Below are 24,474 nucleotides of genomic sequence, written 5' to 3'. Positions count from 1 at the left end.
TGAACCTTTACCTGAAACAGGAAAAGTTCAAGATGCTCACTCTTGCGCAGGTTCTTCAAGCGCTGCTGGAAGAAGACTGGATGGTGTTGATCGACTTGCAGGATGCGTATTTTCATATTCCCATCCTGAAGTCGCACAGAAAGTATCTCCGTTTTACCGTTGGGTCACAACACTACCAGTTTGTGGTCCTTCCGTTTGGACTTACTACTGCGCCTCGAGTCTTCACCAAGGTGATGGCGGTGGTGGCAGCTCATCTCAGAAGAACGGGGATACATGTGTTTCCGTATCTAGACGACTGGCTGATCAAAGCGGAGTCGCTGGAGAAGGTGCTCCATCACCTGCAAGAGACAACTCAGTTGTTGCACAGGTTGGGTTTTTCGATAAATGTACCCAAGTCTCACCTGGTGCCCTCACAGCGCAACCTGTTCATAGGTGCGGTACTGGACACTACTGTATGTCGCGCATTCCCTCCCCCTCAAAGGATTCGCGACATTCAGGAGATGATTCCTTTGTTTTACCCTGGAGCGGTTGTTCCAGTCCTGAAGGTCCTTCGCCTGCTCGGTCTAATGGCTTCATGCATCCTGTTGGTCAACCATGCACGCTGGCACATGAGGGCACTCCAGTGGTGCCTCCGCAGGCAGTGGTATCAGCACAACGGAGATCTCAGGGAGTCAGTGAAGATCTCCAGAGATACTGCAGCGGATCTGTCTTGGTGGAGTGTGGAAGGCAATCTGTCTCAAGGGAAGCCTTTTCAGATTCCTCCTTCGGTGGCCACAGTAATAGCGGATGCTTCCACCCTCGGGTGGGGCGCTCATCTGGGGGACCTGGAGGTCAAAGGTCTTTGGTCTCCAGAGGAAAGGTTGCTTCACATCAACCTTCTGGAATTGCGGGCAATATGTCTGGCGCTCAAGGCCTTCCTCCCTTCCCTTCGCGGGCGGTCAGTTCAAGTTCTGACGGACAACACGACCGCGATGTGGTACATCAACAAACAGGGAGGAGTAGGGTCGCAGTGTCTCTGCAGAGAGGCTCTGCGTCTCTGGTCCTGGGTTAAGGACCATCAGATTTGTCTGATGGCAAATCATCTGGCCGGAGTTCTGAACGTTCGTGCAGACAGTCTCAGTCGGCAGTTCTCTGCCGATCACGAGTGGAGGCTCCATCCAGAGGTAGTTCTCGACATCTTTCGGATGTGGGGGACTCCTCGGGTGGACCTGTTCGCCACTCACGAGAATGCTCACTGCCTGTCATTCTGCAGCCTCCAGTTTCCGATGCAGGGAGCCTTGGGGGATGCGTTTCAGTTGAGTTGGAGCTCGCAACTCCTTTACGCGTTTCCTCCCATACCCTTGATTCCTCGGGTTCTGAGGAAAATTCGCCAAGACCGGGCCCGAGTCATATTGATCGCCCCGGATTGGCCAAGAAGGGTGTGGTACTCAGACCTTCTCCACCTCTCCTCTCACCCGCCGCTCCGTCTCCATCTCAGGGCAGATCTCTCTCAGATGGAGGGGCAGGTTCTACACCCCCACCTCCAGACCTTACACCTTCATGCCTGGAGATTGAACGGGGCAACCTGATTTCTTTTTCTCTCCCTCACGATGTGGTGGATGTCATTTTGTCAGCCAGGCGTGACTCCACTAAGTCCATCTATTCTTATAGGTGGTCTAAGTTTGTTATTTGGTGCAGGGAGAAGTCCATAGACCCTTTGAGGGCCCATTTATCTGATGTTCTCCAGTTTGCCCTTTCTCTTGCACAGCAGGGTCTTGCTGTTGCCACGGTGAAGGGTTATCTGTCAGCGCTGTCGGCGTTTATCTGCTTGCCTGACAAGCCCTCTCTGTTTAAATCTCCTATAGTTTTGAGGTTTTTGAAGGGCCTCACTAATAAGTTCCCTCCTATCCCTTTTATTGTGCCTCAGTGGGATTTGAATCTAGTTCTGACATTTTTAATGGGTGCTCCTTTTGAGCCTCTTCATAAATGTCCCATGAGGCTCCTGACTTTCAAAACTGTTTTCCTCGTTGCAATAACTTCGGCAAGGAGGGTTAGTGAGCTTCAAGCTCTTAGTTCCAAGCCCCCATTCCTGTCCATTCATGCTGATCGAATGGTTCTTAGGACCAGGGCTGCTTTATTGCCGAAGGTGGTGACTTCTTTCCACCTTGGTCAATCCGTCACCCTTCCTTCCTTTTATCCTCCCCCACACCCTTCCAAGGAGGAGGAGAGATTACACCGTCTTGACCCCAAGAGGGCGGTGTCTTTTTATTTGGACAGAACTAGAGACTGTCGCATGGATGACCAGCTCTTTGTTGGCTTTGCTGGCTGCAAAAAGGGAAGAGCGGTCCATAAGAGGACTTTGTCGAGATGGATCGTCCTCTGCATTAAGATCTGCTACTCTTTGGCCGGTAAGGAACCACCAGAGGGCATAAGGGCTCATTCAACTAGAGCTAAGTCTTCGACCTCTGCATTAGCTAGAGGTGTGCCTGTAGAGGATATTTGTAGGGCGGCAACTTGGTCTTCCCTCCACACTTTCGCGAAGCACTACTGCTTGGATACCGAAGTGAGGAGGGACGGTCATTTTGCTCGCTCTGTCCTTCAGGATTTCCTGGTCTAGAAGAGTGGACACCCTCCTGCGGGAGTGGGGACTGCTGTGGGACTCTATTCACAAGGTGAGGAATCCACACGGCAGATGTATCTATCAGAAGAACAAGTTACTTACCTTCGGTAACGCTTTTTCTGGTAGATACAATATCTGCCTGTGGATTCCTCACTGACCCACCCGCCTCCCCGTTGTCCACTCTTCTTTGCCAGAGTATCTTTAATGAGTTATTTTATTGTTAAATGTTTTATTGCATTTACTTCACACTGTGTGTGTTACTTTGATTTCTATACTGTGTATATTGTGTATATTTCTACTGTCATCGGTCCGTCCGTGTGCCTCGAAGGCACGGAAAAAAGGGCGGAACTGATGTCATCACGCCGGCGTGGGCCTATTATGGGCGTCGGTGACGTCAGCGGAGTCGCGAGCGGAGTCGTGTCTCTGTGACGTCCGCGTCCACGTCGGCGCGAAGCTACAAAAAGAATTTCCGAATGTTGCTGACGCAAGGGGGATATTCACAAGGTGAGGAATCCACAGGCAGATATTGTATCTACCAGAAAAAGCGTTACCGAAGGTAAGTAACTTGTTCGTTAGGTCTGTAACCGAATCTGCTAGATACTTTCAAACGTTTTGATTTATTGTTATGTGTTCTTGCAATAATTCTCCCCAACTGCATACACAAGAAATCCATCATTTTTAAGGCATAATATGAAGCCAATTTGTGTGCAGAATGAATCCAAGAGTTTCATTACACGTAACCAGACAATTGTCGCTAATGTGAATACACAGAATGGAAATAATATGTAAACTGACAACATAGCACATGGTGCGTTCTACATTCATACATGCCTAATCTAAGCGTCAAAGGTTTGCTGATCTTTAAGTGTTCAATATATAGAGTTTGTCATCAATCATTCACACCTTAACATCATCCATCTTACAGTCTGTGTCCTGTCTTAGAAGTATGGCTGAATTATTTTGAGAAAAATCAGCAGTATGATTCATGAAGTCAGGTGGTGAGAAGAACATGAGAATTAATCTACATGTTCACAATAAATTTAGCACAAATTGATGCATACACATGAACATAAATATATGAGCTAAACAGATACTGCAAATCAATGATTGCTTATATATATTGAGGCTTTGTTAAGCAAATAAGCAAATGCACAATATAGTGAGACTCCAATGTAGCCCAACCATCACTGCTTCCTTTGATAGTTTGCTGCTATGATGTCCACCAAACAAATTTAAAGAAATAATAATGGTGTCAGTCCTTAAAAACGTAAGCTGATAACAAGAATGTTTTATTTGACCTCGGCCTACTGTGCCCCATTATGCCAGGCCACACTAATGTAACCTTATTCACCTCTTTGCAGAATTGTATCCATGCTTAAGAGCATTGTGCACTATACAAATAGACATAAATATATAAGCCTATTCTTTACCTGGATAAGTTTGCGTATTTGGTCGAAAATGGTATGTCCTTCCTCATGTAAGCTTCAAGAATACATTTGATGTTAATTCTGTTTAAAATTGGTCCTGCCTTTGTTTGCGTGGTCAGCACTACTGGAAGTAGAAGAGAGTTTCATTAACTTTGGCTCTAAAGAGTCATTGTACAAACATTTTAAAATATACACATAAAAAAAGAATTGGAAACCGCTGAATCCAATTTGTTGATTCCATAAAGAACTCAGCCTCCCCAACAGAGTCCTACTTTGCATGGGTGTGGCAATTAGTTATGGGGTGTCTGATGATTAATCAAAACAAATATACAGAATAAGATGCAGAAGTCCTGAGATCGAAAAAGAGTATTCAATATGTTGCCAACATCTTGCCAGCCTTTACCAGCTTTATATTTAAGATACCCTATGCCCTCCCCTAAGGCTGTCATCTCCACCCCATTACTCTTAATCCAATTCAAATAACTGTAGATGGTCTCCTGTAACTATGAAAGATTGTGGAAAATTGATAGGGAGTCCTCTCAATTGTGCTTGAGGTTTCACACTGATACTGATACCATATGAGTTGAAGTTGTCTGACTATCTAAATATTCTGTGGAATATCCTAGATTCCCTCTCAAAGTCCCCAGGTTGGCCGAGTCTGCCCTCTCCCAAGCTGGCTTTGCTGCACAAATACAAGGCCTGGAAGCAAACTCATACATGAGAGCTCGGGTGTGTATCGGCTGGTAGTAGTTGAGAGAGACTTTGCCCAGCAAGGGCAAGGCAAAAGCCCTCTCCTGTTGATTGTGTGACTCTGAGACATAAACAGGTGTGTGTTCTTTGACAAAAACCCTTCTGTAAGTCATGGGGATACCTGCCCTTAGAGTCACTGCAAGATATCAGAGTGCTCATGAAAGTTCTGCCACCTAGACTTCCCTCTCCTGCTCAGGTGCTATCCAAGACTAGGTCGTAAGGCTTGATTATTTTGTTTAGTCCCATTTGAATTGACACATTTTGCTTTTTCTTAACCAGCAATTCGTGTCTTAATTCTAATGATGCCTGGTTAGCAATGTCTGAGACGTGTGCACTCTGTAGTATATAAAACATGTCAATAAAATTGATATTCTTGTTTTCTTATATTCTGAAGGAGTTAAAAGAAGACAATCAAGTACTTTTAGAAACAAAAGCAATGTTGGAAGATCAATTAGAGGGAACCCGAGCCCGGTCTGACAAGTTACATGAATTAGAAAAAGAAAACCTACAATTAAAAGCCAAATTTCATGATATGGAAACAGTAAGTGATATATTGATTCATGATTTAGGACATGACTGTAGTTATATATTATTTTATTGTATTCTTAGTTTTATTAAAAAAATCGATTTTTTTTCTTCTTAAGAATGTTAACAAAAAGACAAAACGGCGGCCACTATGATAGATGCACCTCACTGTTATGTACTTTGTGTGGAAATGTCTTACAATGGTCAATGTTGGAAAACAGCTCTGTTATTGAAACAATGGTCAATGAGAGTGTGCACAACAAATCCTGCACCTGCCGTCGTTGGGTGCAACTGCAACGCAGATCAAGATTATGGATTACATTGAAATGGTGCACCACTGAGCTTCCTTCCCAAACTTTATTCAAATAATGTCAATACATCGACTCCAGCCAACGCTATTCGTTCAATTGACAGTGAACTTCATCAGGGCTTAAACGTAAAATCGGTCAAAAATCCAACTTGGGGTTGCTAGAATAGCAGTGAATCGAAAAAAACTGTAATTTACTTTATCTCCCCATGGTTTCATATGTAAGGATCAACGCTACTACAGTCAAATACAGAACAGTACTATGAAAGGGCTCAGGTATGTAGGCCCGTCATCAATACCATAGCCACTTCTCTAAGACGTCCAGTCTCCGGTCCATGAACGTGCACCGGGGGTGAATATATGACGTTACAACACATGCAATTACAACACATGCTTTTACAACGTAGTCTTCACATCGCACCTACCATTACATTGCATGATTTTACAACTCATGCCATTACAATGCCTTTTTTAAAGCTACCATTACAACGCATCACATTACAACGAATACCATTACAACGCATAATACTTTTATGGCAAACAGTAGGGTAAGTGTTGGATAGTGTAGGGTTAAAAATTACTATTCCTACTCAAGTGAGTGCAACAGTAGGGAAAGTGTTGGATAGTGCAGGAGTACACTATTCCCATGTACCCAAAAACCCATACCCACCCTAATACTAAATAAATCTCCATTACTTACCTTATAATGCGTTGTAATGGCATGCATTGTAATGGTATGTGTTGTAATGGCATTTGCATTGTAACAGTTGGTTGTAAAGGTAGGTCGTTGTAATGACTGCGTTGTAATGGATGTTTCCCCTCGGTGGTGCACCATTTCATCATAATCCAATTAAGAATGTTCATGTAATTATATTTGAGGGAAAGTACCCACTCATATTACTTCCTTTCAACTTGGGAACATTTTGTTCTTAGGCTGCCCTATAAAAGTAATCAACAGACTACATTCAGCTAAAAATGCACATCTTCTTGCAGAGCTGAAAGAACAGGCCTTGCAAGCCCGAGGTGAGCTTCTGGTGTAAAAGAAGCTCACCAAGTGTACTAGAGAGTTACATTTGAACTGCATTACTGACTTTTCCACCAATTTATCTTTAGACCATAATCATCTGGGCTTTTTTCCCAATAAGGTCAAACAATTTCCCTTTGGAGACTTAATATTGCACACTGCAAAATGCACAAAAGCAATAATTCAATCATACGCTACCTACAACCAGCACTTTGTTATCGTATCAGATTAAGAAGAGCTGTAATATCACATATAGAAAATACATATAATTCTACATGACTCATCCTAGTATTGGTTGGTGACTTTAACAATGTTATCTAACAGATTTGAAAACATCAGCAAATTACGGAACAGATACCTAAAAATATTTATTCCTAAAAACCATGCAGGTTTGTCGTAAAAGTAACACAAATAAATTAAACCATGCCAAGGGAGGAACACATAAGACAGCCACATTTGTCTTTTCTTGCTACTAATCTGTTTGACTCATTGGATAAAGCACATGATTTATCTTATTTTCCTAATACATCCCAAAGTTCATAAGATTTAGTTCATGCTCATCCCAAAGTTCATCAGATTTAGTTCAAACTAAATCTGATGAACTTTGAGATGCATTAGAAAAATAAGAAAAATCAGTTGTCATAACCAATGATTCAAACTGATCAGTAGCAAGTGATTGTCTTATGTGTTGCACTCTTGGCATAGTTTAATTTATTTGTGTTTTTTTTTAGACAAACTTGCATGATTGTTAGGAATAAATATTTTTAAGTATCTATGCCGTCATTTGCTGATGTTTTTAAATTGTGTTAGATAGCATGGTTAAAGTCCCCAACTGATATAAAGATTAGTTATGGTATGTAACCCTATGGTCACATAGAGTTATATGTATTTTTATGTGTTTAATTAAAGCTATTCGTAATCTGTGGTACCAAATTATATTTGACTAGGGGCGATAACAGTGTGCTGGTTGTAACTAGTGTGTGATTACATGATGCACAACGGCAATAATTAAAAGTGCAATATTAAGTGTCCAATTGTTTGGCTTTGTAGGTTGTTACAGTGTCCTGTCCCTTTGGTTGTTTTCGACCCCTCTCCTTTTGCTCTTTTCCCAATAAAGCTATGTGTAGGATACAGGTCTTTCTAGTGAGGGCATGGGAGGTTTAATACTTCAACTCATTCATGCTGAAATTATTGTAAGGAAGGAAAGCGTGGCCTTTGTGATTAAATGTCAGAGTTGCCTTAGAAAAGGATTTGCATCTGTGGAAAACATACTGTGCTAGTGTGCGGGGCAAGACAACTGGAATTTCCAGGAAACCTTAAACTCTCACGTGATTTTGAGATGACGATGGCCATCTAGAATCATTGCATTTACCGTCCCTAGTGTTCTACGGTGTCCTTGCTAGTCGAATGTTCCTCAATGTTTCTGCAGCCAAAACCTTGAGATTGGATTCAAGCTTTTTGTTTCATCTGAAAAACTATTTCAAGAAATATTTTTACATGAGACTACTGGAAAACAGTATTCAGAAATCAGGTAGTGATGGTAGAAAAACAAACTTTGAACTCTTTTAAGAAAGTGTGCATTATGGCAGCAGAAAGGATAGTTTAATATTAATTTATATTGAGTCAGTTTCAATTCAAGAATACAGAGTGTGTTACACAAGATAGTCTTAAGGTATATTGTCTCTTCTGTTAAGTTAGGTGTCATGCTCTGCACAACAGATTACTAGAGTTATCTTTTTAGGATAGCCACCTTGACCTGCAGAGCTATTGTCTCTGTTTTCTCTCTCTTTTTTTTTTTTTACAGAGTTTTATACAGCGCAAACTTGACCCGAGGTTACCGGGTATCAGAGCGCTTTACAAGAGCACCAGTTGCGTTACATGAGGACACATTTATTTTTGTTAGGCACGGGGAGATTAAGTGATTCGCCCAGAATCACAGGACGTTGTGCGTCCTTGCCGAGTCTCGAACCCGGTTCCCCAGATTTCAGGTCGACTGTCCTAACCGTTAGGCCAACTCCTCTCCCCCGGCCTTTTGCCTATCAGCCCACATATACCTATTGTATGCGGTGGATGAGGCGACGGTTGGAAGAGTTTTTTGCTCCCGTTGGGTCGGTGGCACCGATCTCACCCCCTAGAGTCGGCACTGCCTCTGAACATTGGCTGGAACGTCAGGACATATACCTCATGAGTAAACACCTAGTGGGCTCTCTGAATGCCAGGTTGGACAAACTCAGCTGAAGATGCCTAGGGGATCACAAAGGGCCTCTCCATCTGAAGGTGGTGCAAGGTCTCTTTCAGCAGTAGGGAAAGCCTTGGTTAGATCTTCTCGCCACCGCTGTGAACACGCAATGTCAGCTGATTCGCGTGCTAGAGTTTTTGAGGCAACTCTCGCTCAGAGACGCCTTTCATCTCAGGTGGAGCTCAGACCTCCTGCATGCCTTACTACCCATACCACCCTTGCCCAGAGTTCTCAAGAAAATCGGGAACGACCGGGCCCAAGTTATCCTTGTGGCTCTGGACTGGGCTACAGGAGTTTGTTATCCTGAGCTGTTGAGCATGGCCATCGGTCTCTCGATCAGGCTGCCCCTTTGGGAGAATCTCCTGTCGCAGCAGCAGGGGAGGGTCCTCCACCCAAACCTTGCAATGCTCCACCTTCATGCGTGGAGATTGAGCAGCAACAGCTGACAGCTTTTGACCTCCATCGTGAAGTCTGCAATGTTATCTTGGCAACCAGGTGTCCCACCACCAAAACGGTGTACGCCTGCTGCTGGGGCAATTTTCTAGCCTGGTGTGCAGAAAAGTAAGTTGACCTTCTGTCTACTCCCCTTCTTCAGGTCCTTCTATTTATCCCTTTTTTCCTCCGGCAGGGCTCTTTTTGAGCACCTTGCTGTCATGCAGTAATGCAGTTCAAATGTAACTCTCTAGTACACTTGTTGAGCTTCTTTTACACCAGAAGCAACGTGCTGTCTTTCTGCCATCACAGCCTTTCTGTGGTTGTGAATAGATTTAGTCTTTAACATATTTTCCCCTTCACCTTCACCCTTCATGTTGCCTCAGTGGGACGTCAATCTGGTACTCACCTTTCTGATGTGCACTCCTTTAGAGCTACTGCACAACTGTCCTCACAGGCTGCTTACCTTCAAGATGGTCTTCCTGGTGGCGATAACACCTGTCCGGAGGGTCAGTGAGCACCAGGCTTTGTCATCTAAGCCTCCGTAGCTAAACATCTTCCCAGACAAGCTGGTTCTTTGTCCCAGAGATTCCTTCCTGATAAAAGTTGTTACTCCCTTTCATGTTGGCCAGGACATCACCCTACCTACTTTTTACGCTCTGCTGCATGCTTCTATTGAAGATGAGTGACTTCACCAACTGAACCCAAAAGGAACGTTGTTGTTTTACCTTGGCTGCACAAAAGAGTTTCAGGTGGACACCCATCTCTTAGTGAAGTATGTTAAAGTGAAGAAGGGGAAGGCTATTCAGAAACAGACCATCCCCTGATGGATCATGCCCTGCTTTAAAATCTGTTAATCACTAGCCAAGAAGTTACACCCTGAAGGTTTGTGTGCTCATTCTGCCAGAGCTAAGGCTGCGCCCACTGCGTTTGCACACAGGAGTTCTGATCCTGGACATCTGCCAGGCAGCAACGTCTGCTTCTCTTAACACCCTCACCAAGCACTACTGGCTGGTCAGGCAGTCAGAGCGGGCAATTTGCTTGTTCGGTCCTGCAGAACGTTTTAGTGTGAAACGGTTTTGCAGACCCACCTCCAGGGAGGTATCTATTCTAAGGTAAAGAATATGCAGCTAGATGTCTGTATCAGGTGAACAAGTTACTTACCTTATGTAGCACCTTATCTGGTAGAGACTCTGTCTAGCTGCAGATTCCTTACTCCCCCACCCATCCTCCCCGCTCCGCGAACAGATTTCTAGGGGCAGGGTTTTTTCCCCTTCAAGGACCCTAGTTTTCCACATCAGTGGTCAGTGTTCTTTGTGACTTCGTACTCTGGCGTGGAAAGTCGCAAAAAGAAACTGCCATCAGCGCACTGTGGTGGCTCCTATATAGTCTGCGCGCATGGCACTGCCAACGACGCCAAGCATAACCGAAGGATACCACCTACTGGCATGCAGGGGTACTGCTCACGAAAAATTTCCAGATCCAGTCCGACACCTGGGGATAATCCTTAAGTAAGGAATCTGCAGCTAAATAGAGTCTCTACCAGATAAGGCTTTACAGAAGGTATGAAACTTGTTCATATCGCACTGTCGATGGATAGGTTTCAATAACAGAGCTGTTTTCCAACAAAGTCTTCCAAGTTATATCAGCAAAGTGAAGCTTGAGTTGTATGTGATGTCATTTGGAACTCAGATACCTACACATCTCCAATGTTATGGTGATCATGGGCCCCCATATCATAAACATGTCCTAAGATGCTCCCACAGGCCAGCGGTGTATTGGAAGAGATGTCATGAGGCACCCATGGAAAGTAGAGTTTTCACGTGAAAATGTGTTAACATGGTACAGTTCATAAACCCCTTCTTGCTACAACCCAATCAAATATATTGAAATTGATGCCTGAAGTTTGTAAAACACTGATGCCTAGCACAGGTGCTTCTGCTCAATTCATCATCAGTTCTCCTTTGATAGTTATAACCACTTGAATAATCTCGCCCTTGTGTGGGATCTCATAGCACTAAGAACATATATGTTTGTTTGCTAAATGAATAGTTAAAAACATATGGAAAATATAGTATAGTCTATCTGAGGGCTTACTGTGGCCATTGGCAGTTAGTTGTGCTAACTTAGATGTCTGAGGTAAATGTCATTAATTCTTTGTTAAAATAAAAGAAAATTAGGAAATTAGACCAATATGCATAGCAGCTACTTTTATTTGACATTTGACACTAAACCATGAGGTAATCTGCAGTTCCTGTGTCCCATTATGCAGCGTTTTTGCAGATGTTCCTTTTTTTCAGCATCTGTATAGGATTCCTGAGCATGGGACTGTTCTCTTTTTAACTTATTTGACAAAAATCAGTTTAGTGTCTGGATTTTGTCACAGTTACTCAATTCCTTTCAAAGGTTGGAAGGTTGTGACATTAACATAAAAGCTGTGATTTTATTATTTTTTACAGTTATTTTTTTTAATCACAGGAAAATGTTCCCTTGTTGTGACGTATCATTGATGAGAGGGAATAGGGCAGTACCTTTTTTTGTGACTTTCCTTCTCGGAGTTGAATTTGACAACAAATGTCTGAGAGCCCTCATGGACAGTGAAGGCATGACAGTTAATGGGAGGCACACCCTGAGGACTTGAATGTGATTTAGTGGTAGTGTCATTCACTGGTTCTTCACTTCTTTAGTATAAATGTAAAAGTGACTCCTCCAAGTCGCTGGAGATTCCTAGCACCTGCAGAATCCTACGGGGTTCCATCTTATCCTTGATCATCTTCCACTTCTATGTGGGACACCTTAGGGCTTTACTCACTGATAACAGTATTAAAATTCATCAATGTGTAGACTCCTTTACTCCAGACATTCTGTATGCCTCAAACACTGCCGACACCTCATCAAGACCTAGATGTCTACCACTTACCTGAATTTCAACCCCACCAAAACTGAATTCCTGTTGTTTGCTAAAAACAGCAAATAACAACTAGTCAAACCTGTATCGTGTCATAGATCAGGATGGATTAACAGCCCAACTTTCGCCCAACACCTAGGACGGCCAGGTTTAGGCTGACAGAGTAAAATGTAACCCATCAGCGTAAACCTTCCTCTAACACCCTGATAGACTGCAGCTGTCATAAGAAGCACACAACACTGTTAGCCCTATTTAAAGTGGAGAAAGTAATACTTTTTTTCTGTCCATCACCACCAGATAAAATCAGGCAGCAAGGGACATGAAAAAAAATATTGACTTCCGCACACCATGGTAGAGAACTCCCATGGTGTTGGGTCCATTTGTTTTAATGTTTCATTGAAGAAAAAAAACGTTGTAGAATGTAATGGCCTGCTATCATGTTTGGGGTGCTGTCCATCAAATGTTTCCAATTTTGACAGGAACCAGCAGTTCCTGCTAATATAAAGGAATGTCCTCAAGCCCAGCAGACATCTCTCAATTTGCCTGGCGGAGTACAGTCATTGTGTCAAATTTAAAAGTCCTCTACCATCCTGTCTGACTTTACTTTGTCCACCAAACCTTAAACAAGGCCCAAAGATACTTGGATTCACCCTGGACGCCATCCTCACCTCCAAACCCACATCGCCCAAAAAATTAAGACGCCATGGGACTTCCTCTCTTTAATAATGAAAGCAAAACCTTTCCTTTGGGAAGTGGATTCAGAACTGCTTTTCGAGCCCTCATAATCTTGCCTCTGTATGGCAGCAGCAGCTTGTTTAATGGCCACCCATACACCACAATACCCGCTCTTCAACAGCATCTAAAATACCACAGAATATCTCATCCATGGCCTGAAGAAATATGACCACATCACACCCTACTAATGGAAACTCACTGACTCCCCTTGAGATCCCTCACTATCTTAACATTTAGCTGCATCATTTAAAATTTTTCACTACCAGCATCTCTGGCTGACGAGCACACCATCTCCAGTTGTTCCTGGCAGTCTCACAACCTGAACACCATCAAACTGTAGGCATAGAAGTGCAAAAAAGAAAAAGATAAAACAAGACGAGAGGTCTTCTTCATCTATGTACCCAGGATCTGGAACACCATCCCTATATATTTCATGACTCCTTCAACTCTGCTCCAGTTTAGAAAACAGTTGAAGATGCACCTCTTTAAAGGACACTGATTCTCTATGCTGTAACAGTCAGTTTCTTCTCCCGGAACCCAACTACCTCTCTTATCACTCTGTAACTGCATCGGTTTCCTTGACTCTGTACATTGCTCTACTGTCTTATACTTATGTTTGCGCAATACACATTCCACATGTATACATGCGAGGACCATATAAAGAATACATTTACATTGAGACATAACACGTTTCAGCATATATTCCCAAAGTTCAGATAAAGAATGTGAAAAATCAAAAAGACACAGGAATACAGGTAATAATGCCAGCTGATGGTAACAAAAAGTACAATGCAGGTAATCACTCCAAATATATGCATTTGAAGATTAACACAACAAATAAAAAAGAACAGTAATGAAATCCCATTAGAAACAGGAATAAGCTCAAAGAATTAGCTAATCATTTTAAAACACAAATTAAAGAAGTCAGTGATTAGAGCATTCTGTAAATAGAACAAAATAGGATAATAAAAGATCCATTGAGGGATGCTCCCTAATTTCCAGCAGAACAGGAGATGGCTGGGTGCTATTCCAGAAACAATCGTTTATCTTATGCACTGTCCATTACACAATCGTAATCAACATACCATGAATAAGGAATCCATCAGCATCATCAAGTCAGAGTCTCTTCTTTCAAAACTAAGGTGAATGTGCTAACAAGTGACACCAGCACAGAAATTGACTATGTACTCATAAGTACATACTCTAACCTAATAGTTCAAACATAAACCAATCAACCATCTAGTATAGTTTCAACTACATCAAGTGGGACAGTAATCCAAAAGAAAGCATGCCCCTTTTCTCTAAACTAGCACTGAAAGTCGATAGGAATAGTCCCAAAATGTCTGTTCGGCAGAATAGAAGTGACACCCACTTCTACTTGAAGTTGAAAGATATACCACAAACGTTTGGTTACTCTTCCATAAAATAACAAAATAGCTTTTATTTTTAAATTCCAAGAAGCTCAGCTAAATTATGCACTAGAAACCATTGGTGACTGGAGGAGATGGCCACTGACGAAATGGCATGCTTCACATAGAAACTAAAACAAACACATTGGCACACATGCTTTCAAAGTAGTCCAAAGAAAAGTATACTTCCCAGTTTAAAAGATAAAGCACAAAAATAGAAGGAATGGTATGGAAAAGAATGCAAGGTAGGAACTACACTATAACTGTGTATGTAATCACCGTGAAGACCAAAGAGCACCATACAAATACTGGTAAGCAATTCCAGAGTCATCAATCATAGACTTGAAAATGAAGGAGGGTGGCATAGATACATACGTGAAAAATAGAGCCTGACTGAATTTGTCAATAATGGAGAAAACAAGAGACAGTCTCAGGCATGGAAATACACAGAATCCCAATTCTGATGATTTCACCGACTGGATAGCTTCGGTTAGAAGAGTTGAAAACAAGAACCAGGTCGAGATGGGGAAACCCTTGGCTGCCAGGGAAAACTTGCAAAACCCTAGAGATCAAAATTCTTATGTAGATCTATTGAAACAATCTGTTATGGTCTGACAACCACTTGTAACAGTGTATGTGAAAACAATCAAGTTTTATTGCATTGTGTTGTGTTGCTGTAATGCGTAGTCTTCTACATGTGCAAAATTAAGAAAGAGGCTGTAGAGCGCATAAGACAGCTTATAGATACCTCCAATATGGTACAGCTGTTTACTATTCTAAAGAGGGAACTCTGTTTGGAAAGTTTGTTCTCTCAGACAGCGTCACATTATTAAACTAAAATATAATGTCCACTAACCATTTTATCACAGTAAAAACATTCAAATGTCTTTGTTTTAAGGAGCGTGACATGGACAGAAAGAAGATTGAGGAATTGATGGAAGAAAACATGACACTGGAAATGGCTCAAAAACAAAGCATGGATGAATCTTTGCATCTTGGCTGGGAATTAGAACAGCTGTCCAAAACGAGTGACCTTCCTGATGGTAGGAAAATCATAAAGCAGGTCTCTGTTGAATTTGAATTAAAATGTTGTCATTTCTCATATTCAATATGTGTTATTCAATTGTACAGCACCTCAGCTGTCCCTTGGGCATGAAGTTAATGAGCTAACATCAAGCAGATTACTGAAGCTAGAAATGGAAAACCAAAATTTATTGAAGACTGTGGAACAGCTACAAGGTGCAATGGGTATTGCAGAAGGAAGCAGCTCAAGGATTCTGAAAATGGAAAAGGAAAACCAAAGATTAAACAAAAAGGTAAAGAATGCACACATTTGCCTTTTGATGTATTTTGATTTAGACTTTGGATATCCTGTCTTATCAGCCAGATTATGTAATGCACTTGTAATCAGTAGTGGCTGATGTAAGGGAAGGTATGCAACGTTTACAACTAAGTTTTTACAACGCACTACCATTACAACGCAGGCATTACCACGCATACCATTACAACGCATTGCGCTGGGGGGCGCTCCAGGATAGGGAATAAGTTTAATTTTCTATCCAACACCTTCCCTAGTGTCCACGGGGACTGGAGTTGCAATAGAAAATTATACTTACCACTATCCAGCACCTCTAAGCGCTATGCGTTGTAACGGTATTCGTTGTAAATACCGCGTTGTAAAGGTATGCGTGGTAAAAGTATGCATGGAAACGTCATACATCCGTAAGGGAAATGTGGTGAGGCAGTAGCAGCGCAGGGTGGGAAGCGCAGGGGTGCCTCCTTTTTAGGCTGAAGCTCCAAGCTTTCCCTAAGGCCCATCCTGTCGCCGCTCTAACCAACAGAGCAGCTTAGGGGTTGGGCAGAGTACACTCGTTTAGCGCTCCATCGGGACATGGGTCCCTGTGCCTGCTGATCTCTCCACCCAGCAATTCAGCTGGGTTGGAGTGATGTCAGTGCGCATGACAGTTTTGCCAGACTCAGAAGGCCGGCCAAACTGCCATGTGCACTGAACGCAGGGTTCACCATTCCTCCTCGCCCTGCTGCAGTGTTGTGGCCCTGTCCCCAAGACCGCAGCAGGACGAAAAATAAAATGATCTGCATTTAAGCATATCACAGAATATCAGAAGAATGCATAGCCACTTTTCACTCTAGCTAAGGTTTTTCTAATCATATATTGTCACCAAATGGCCATATGGTTGCCTGGTGTGTTGGAATGTTTTGAACTGAGCAGATTTTCCTCAAGTTATTTTATTTATTTTTCTGTCCACACAAGCAGCACATGCATTTGCAGAAATATTAAACTCGATCATGGCTGAGCTGCCTGTAACAATCCTTCTCAACAGATTATGAATAAGTGCTAGACATCTCATCTCCAACCATTCTATTTTACAAATGTGTCCTTTTTTCAGCCCAAACTTCTAAACCTCCTTTGGTCATTTCGGTGGCGTCATTAGATTCATTTAGCATCCTGTACCTGGTTACAGAGATTTAAGTATGTCATCCAGGTGTTATGAGTTGGAACAGAGCCTTCTTTTTAACTCTGTGGCCAAAAGATTGTTTGTGCAGTCTGAAAGCAGAAGATTTCCAATTGGATTTCTTTGATGGTGAAAAACTGTTGGGAGGTGTTCAGCTCTCATTTCACAAGAGTTGTGGGCATGACATCACAATTTCTGAGAATTGTTCCTGTGCAGTTAAAATGTAAGGCTGCTACATTTGCCTTCTTTCCACTCCTTTTCAAATCTTTAGAGTCTGAAAATGCCAAGCCGTGCTGAATCTTGCTTTGTTAGGACAACGTTGCAGGGGTTTCTGCTTCAAAGTGTAGCAATATCATTAAACCCCCTCGTTTTTTTTTAGATCCCTTTGGAAGATTAAAAGTAAGGAATCTGCAGGAGGACATATCCATTAGAAGAACAAATTACCTATGCTTGTAATGCTCTTTTTGATGGATATGATGATTCATATCAATTTCTTACGCTCTTTCTTCTTCTTTATCTGAATATGTACATGTTCTTTGTTGTTTATTGCTCTGTCTTATTTAGACACATTGGAAACATGGAAATCCACTCATGTGTAAGTTACAAAATGTAAACAACAAATTGGCCTATTCGCTTTCAAGGTTTTATTCCAGAACTTTTGCTTGAACCCTTACCTGAATGCAAAATAACAGTTAAATTAGCATGTGATGCATACAATAAGGGCTGTACTGCATGTAGCACAATATACGCAAAACAAAGCCCTTTCATGTATTTCAGAGAAACAGGGGGAATTTATCAAGGGGTTGAAATTCAGCACTTTGCACTTGCAGGATGAAACAAACAGGCGGGTACTTGACTTCATACATCATCGGCACATTTTAGCCATTTTAGGAAGACATCCTCAAAACTCCACAGACAGAGGTTCACAGTAAACCTCCAGTTAAAGGATGAAATATTGACATTGCGTCTGGAGAATGAAGTCATATCTAGGATTTTAGCAATCTCAACGAACATTTCCTGCAAATTTTCAGGATACCACCAATCAACATATTTTCCCTTTTATCAAAGAGGGTGACTTTCTAAGATCCATTAACGTGGGGGGGGGGGGGGGGAGGGGGGACGTGGCACCTGTTTATGCATATCCAAATACCAATTGCTCAGAACATTACTGCATTTCATGGTAGACAGATAACATGACTGGCTGAAGGCATGAAGTTGTCAAATACCTCTACAAAATACTCGGTGCAGGTGGCACTTATGAAGCTAGGGTTTGACTGTATACTCATATGTACATGTTTTTCTTTTGAGATCATTGTTACTGGTACTAACACTGTTGCGTATCAGTGTTTTTTCCATATGTTTGATAATGTTACGTCAAAGGCTTTAATGCATGGTAATAGTAATTTTTGTGCACTTAATGGATATGTTTGCTTGATTTATTACATTTAATTTGTTTAAAATTCAGGATTCTATTAACGTGAGATTGTGAGCTTAATTTCATGTGCAGGCTACCAGAGTTTGTATATGCTAATTCTCGCATATTTCTAGCTGCTCATATTGCAATAGCCATTGAAAGAATTTTTCATTCCCTTCTGCATTTCACAGGGGATAATCCCTGCTTGCAAGTTGACCTTGTGCAAGTTTCGTGTCAGAAGAATTTGCAAAAACTGTGACTTTTTTTTACTTCCTATTGAACTAATCAAAGCAGTTTTCAGTCCTGTCTTGCACATGCAGGATTCTAGTCCAGTGACCCCAAACTTGCTTGTAAGAATAAACAGAGTTTAGCAGGATGAGTTGCTTCCTGCATCATAGCAGCTCACTTAAAGGTGACCAGGCATCTGTTGGGTGGGATCATATCTCTTTCCACTGGAGGCATTGCATTACAGGTACTTTGTTCATCGAAATTCCACACAGGAGCATCTGCAAAGTTTTAATGTGGAGAACAATCAGTTTGGTAAGCAATACCTTCTTGACCAGCTAGAACTGTCGTGAGATCCTTCCTTCAAGGGCATACCCTACCTTAGGTTCCGCCCGTCTTGCCAAGTCGTGCCCGAGGGACGAGATGAGGCACGACTTGGCAAGACGGGCGGAACCTAATGTAGGGTATGCCCTTGAAGGGAGGATCTCACAACAGGATTTCCCCTAACAATAAGGAGAGCTGTTACAACTGACCCTGGCTCCCTTATGTTATTTTAAGAAAATTGCACCAGTGTCCAACAGTAGCGACGAATGACCCTGCCCTGAAGAAATTGCCTGAAAGATTTAATGACGATGAAACATGTCTGCTAAGAAATTAGGTGGTTTGCATGTATGCAGCTGGTTTAAAATTCCTAATTAAGCGCACAAGAAAATAATTAAATTTGGTAATCTGTGCGTCTTATTTCAGTTTGTATTGGGTCTTGTTTTGTTTTCGGTAGTCGCAAAAACACATAGGGTGTGGTTTTTTTTTTCATCATTTGATCACTTTTTTGGGGACACATAAAAGTTTTAGCAAAATGGTTTGCCGATGATGATAAAAGTGAGCTTAGCTGGTGAGTACCAATCAGCAAGCTCAACTGGTGGTGCGCATGTGAGGTGCCATTTTGCTTTTATCACTATTTTTGAAATATTAAAACACATTTATGGGTGTGTTTTTTTTGGGGAATATATACCATGGTTGACCGTCTTCTAAAAATTGATGGGGTATGACTGTCATTTGACAAAAGACACCATTTTATAAAAAGAAGGCAAATAAAGTGGTGCAACACTACCTTGTAAGCATGAAGGAGTGATCAACGTAGATATAAAGAAAAACATTCTACGTCCACATTTGAGATTTGATAATACGCATCCATGTGTGCCATGCCCACAAGCTCACTGCTCTGGCATCCTGCAGTCACCCCTCTAGCTGAGTTCCCTATGCCAGTGGTGTGGGCATAGGTGCGTGAGCCCTGTGCCCCTACAGTACCCAGGGCCATTCCTGCGTAAGTCCAGTGCTGCCATTGAGAGTATATGGTGCTGGGAGGTCGTCATTATGAACACCACAGTACCATGATGGCTTCCCTGAAAACTTAGAAGTTTGATATCAAACTTTTCAGCGCATTAAACCCGCACTGATGCCAGGGTGGGATTTAATGTAAAATGCACGACATAGGGCATCTTAGAGACGCCTCCTGAAACCTAAACTCCCAGTGTCCTGATTGTGTAGCTTCCGAGGGTGCCACCACCAGACATGTTTCTGGACCCCTGGGTCGAGAGCCTGCCCCCTCTCGGGAGCCTGAAACAATGCACATCCTGGAACGAGGTGCCCGGCCTCCTCCCCAGGATGGGCAGGGGAAGCTTCAAAGGCATTCAGCCTTTGTGAGCTTCTCCAGACCGTTTGCTGTACCCAGAAACTGGCCCCCACGGGTTCTGACCCCCACTCTGGCGGGAAGAACGGCGGGAAACCCTAAGTGAGGAAAGGGAGTGTGCCATTTTATGACACCACCACCCCTCAGGTGGGAGAGTCGCGGTGAAGCACGACTCCGGGCTCCGGCCATCTTGAAGATGGGGAGGCCTGCCCAATCACAGCTAGGTTCCTGCCCCCCTCCACAGGAGAGGAGCAGACTAGGGGGTGTACTCACCCCAGGGCAGGGACCCATTGGTCCCTGGCCTTGCCCTACCTGTAAAACCCCTAAATTTACTATTTTGGGGCACCCCAAACATTCTTTCCTCAGACCCCGATTTGCAACAACAACAAGAACAAGAAACACAAAGACCTACCGTGCAGCTGCTAAGAAAAGTACGACACCCACTGACTTGGCCGAAGAACTCTACAGGCCTGTTGATCCTTGAACCTGCTCCTGCGAAACTCCGGCGTCTCCAGGGACAGCAACATCGACAACCCCGGAGGACCTGCCTGCCTTGAACCTTCCAAAAGACTGGGAATACCACAAGCAGTGGTTCTTCTCCAACAGCAATACCCCTGGTGCCAGCCAGGAATCGCGAATCCAGCCCAATCTGCACCCGCCAAGCCCGGCCTGTGCCTGAGTGATCCAAGACCACAAGGAATCCCCCCGATAACTGGGACCCGAAGTCCAGTGCCCAAAGACCCGCCTCAATGACCCAGACGACGCCTACAGCCTCAGAACCAGAACCAGGGACCCCTCCAACCACGACCAGCCGAGGGTACGATTTCCCGACACCAAAAAACACCCCTGCACCCGGCGCCCTGAGGCCCCTCTGTGCCCTCCTTTGGGGTACCTACCTCTTCTCCAAGATCCCAACTTACCTCTCCAAGTGGTGGTCGCACCTGAAGAATCTCCGTCCCGAGCCTGCTGCCTTTGTTCACCTTTTAACTTTCCTATTGGATAACATTGAGCGCCTGACGACTCAAAAGTACCCTGCACCCAGCCCCCTGAGTGCCCCTGGAAGTACAACTTCTACCCTACTCTACTTCCCCACTTGCCCTGAGTAAGTGACAGGAGATCAGTTCCCACCTTCGCGTGGCCTGCTTGCTTGCAGCCACCAACCAAAGGCCCCCTACCCTCCATTGGATTGCATTAGGTCTACTCTCTCTGCACCCCCGCTGTTGTCCCCGCATTGTCTGTGCCGCTGAGGGTGTAACTACTCTACCTTTCCGACCCTGTGAGGCCCCTGAATCTATGCCCAGAACCTTAACTCCACCAGTCGAGTACTTACCTAAAAGCCGATAATTCTATTTCCTTCTATAGATTACCATTGACTTGTTTTCACTTGAAAGTGTGGAGTTTTGAAACTTTAAAGTAGTCACCTAAAATCAGCCGAATAACGAATTCCGAATCACTAAGCTGTGATCAGGAGAGAAGTCAGTACTGTACCTTCTAGCCAAGTACTGAACTGCAAAAGTAATCTTAACTGTACTTACCAGTTACCTGCATTTTCTTCCATAGGAAACCATTGACTTTTTCTGTGAAATTTCTTCTAAGTGTCGATTTTTGTAAACTACAAATATTCTTTAAAAGTCGTACCAATTACCAAACCGAAATTACTTACCTGCCATAGGTAGGGGTCCCAGTGCTGAACCTAGGAGTTTAGTGCTGGATTACAAAAGTAACGAGAGCCTACTTTACCTGTGACTTGAATTTCCTTCCATAGGATAACATTGCTTGTTTTTCACTGAAAAGTTTCTAAGTGCCAACTTTGAAAATACATTTATGTTCTTTAAAAATTACAGCTGTAACCAAATTGCTTTTACTTAACTGTTTACAGCTTAGGTCCTGGGACTGAATCCAGGATCCAGTCCTGTGGTTAAAAAAGTAATTCTTAAAGTAATCAACTGCATTTATGTAGGAAAGCCCCATTGAGCTCAATGTTTAATTGTGTTTAAAATTGTGTTGCCTATTGCAACCACTGTAGCTATTGTACTTACAAAGTCTATTGCCTTTCTGCAAAGTATTGAGAAAAGTATATTTTGATACCTGTTGGTTCTAAAATAAAACAACTATATCTTTTGATATAAAAGCAATTGGCCTAGAGTACAGTTCTTGAGTGTGTGAAACCTTTTGCTGACTGAGTGTGTACAACACATGCTTTACACTGTCCTCTGATACTGCCTTACTGCTCGACCAATCTACCACTTTAGAGAGTAAGGTCATATCTGACCTTAACAACTGTTATACCTCTGGAGATTGGGGACTCTATACACACTGTACCTTGCTTTGGTCCAGTATATATAGAGCCACATTCTTACACCGACCCTTTCCCGAAATCTTTCTCCCAGCCCAAAATGAGCAATAGTCTGTTCCAGGAATCGCCAGTCTACCCGCTCAAACACCTTTTTAGCGTCGACCGCCAGAAGGAGGCGTCCATATGCGTTTGGTGCGCTTTCTCTATGAGGTCTAGGATTCTCTTTGTGTTGTCCCCACATTGCCGAGTTTGAATAAACCCTGCTTGATTTGGCTCTATTTAATTCGGGATTAGCAGACCCAACCTGGTGGCTAGGATGTCCCTGAATATTTTAAAATCGACATTGAGGAGGGATATTGGCCGGTACGACCCACACTCTTGTTTACCTTTACCTGGTTTAGGCAATACTGCTATTGCTGCTGATAGCATATTCATTGGGATCGGTTGTAGGTAGACAATTAGAAAAACTAGACTAGTGTGATAAGGGGGAATTATTCTTAGACAAAAACACATTCAAGACTGTAGAGCAAGTAAAAGTAGAATCCTGCTTTGACTGCACTTGACGTGTTCCTTAACTACAGGGTACAAAGTCTGTTTATGGCCATTCTGCCCAACACCTCAATGAACCAGATTAATTTCTCAGGCAAACACATTTTATTCAAACTAAACAATATAAACACATAGGCGCAGATTTACAAGGTCTGGCACATCTCTGCAAATCAGCAGGGATGCGCCAGAAACTTTGCGACACGCAAAACTACCCATGCGCCAACACGGATGTGCCACATTTACAGTGCAGCGCGCCGTGGTGCACCGATAGGAAGATGTGTGTCGTATATGCCGACGTAAGGTTGGCGCAGTGCTAGAGTTGTGTCGTGGGCTCGATGCAACTCCAGCACTGTTACACCCCCGCCTATCTCGTAGGTTTCACTCAGGCACTTTTCCGAGGCTTTCCTGTGACGGACCACCCACACTGCGACGGTACTCTCACATTATACCTGATGCAGGTATAATGTAGCATAGTGGTTTACGGCTTGACTCATCTCCCTAGATGCATCACGTTGTAAATCCGTCGCAGCATGGAGCTTGCTTTATGCAGCTGCTGTGTCACAGAAGTGACTCAGTGGTTGCGCAAATGCGTCGCTAGTGCCTCGTAAATCTGCCCATAATTTTTTGAATACACCAGCAGGTCTGGAATGCATGGCCAGTAGGACAGCAGATAGACACTTATAGTACAAGTTCTTATAACAATACTATCACACCCCGGGTAGGCTGTGAAAGCATGATCTTGTGGATGAGGCATAACGAAGAAGCTGTAACAATGGTCCAACAGACATTATGCACCTGGCTTGGTGGTGTCTGGGTATACAAATCTAATTTTTTTGCAACTGTAGAAAACTCCAGCATGTCGTTGTCATCCATCACTGTTGAAGCTCTGTTGGGCTACATAAAGCATGTCCCAACGTCACTGGAAATATACTGTGTTAGTTCTTTCATTAGCATAGACATGGGTTGGGCTGAGATGAGGTAGGGTAGGTACTCCCAAGAGTTCAATTCTGGGTGCAAGAGGGAAAGTTGATTTCCAATGCATCCATCAAGTGTGCGCTCGATGCAGCAAACACAGCAGCTAGGGCCATCAACACGAGTGTAATGCTTAGACGGCATGCCTGGCTCCGCATTTCTGGTTTTAAGCCAGAGATCCAAACAACTTTACTCAATCAGCCGGTTAACCCTGACTTTCTCTTTGGTCCTGATGTAGACACGACCCTTGAAAAGATAAAAAAAGACACTGAGACAGCAAAATCAATGGGGGCTCTGCAGTCACAACAGTTCAGGGGCGGTTCCTTTCGCCGCTCCGGTAACAGGGGAGCCTCTAGAGGTCAAGCATCACAGCAAGCCCAATACCACAAAGGGAGCACGCAGGCCACCTATAACAAGAACAATAGGGGTAGATATCGTGGGAACAGCACCAAAGGCAGAGGACGTGGAAATAATAATGCCAGATCCTCCGCCACCAATA

General features: G+C 43.2%; 1 protein-coding gene across 2 annotated transcripts in view; it reads left to right on the top strand.

Moving 5' to 3' along the window:
• CCDC88A (coiled-coil and HOOK domain protein 88A) overlaps positions 1-24,474 on the top strand; it is an 865,879-nt gene that overhangs the window by 448,019 nt on the left and 393,386 nt on the right. For both annotated transcript variants that reach the window (XM_086927667.1, XM_086927666.1), the window contains exons 11-13: positions 5,171-5,317; positions 15,254-15,398; positions 15,487-15,671. In XM_086927667.1, the coding sequence (XP_086783793.1) occupies positions 5,171-5,317; positions 15,254-15,398; positions 15,487-15,671 (477 nt within the window). The remainder of the gene's footprint in view (positions 1-5,170; positions 5,318-15,253; positions 15,399-15,486; positions 15,672-24,474) is intronic.

The sequence above is a fragment of the Lissotriton vulgaris genome, chromosome 6 (assembly GCF_964263255.1).
Source record: "Lissotriton vulgaris chromosome 6, aLisVul1.2, whole genome shotgun sequence".
Lineage (NCBI taxonomy): Eukaryota > Metazoa > Chordata > Amphibia > Caudata > Salamandridae > Lissotriton > Lissotriton vulgaris.
Note: the sequence above shows the minus strand (reverse complement) of the source record. Positions and strands in the feature narration are given on the sequence as shown.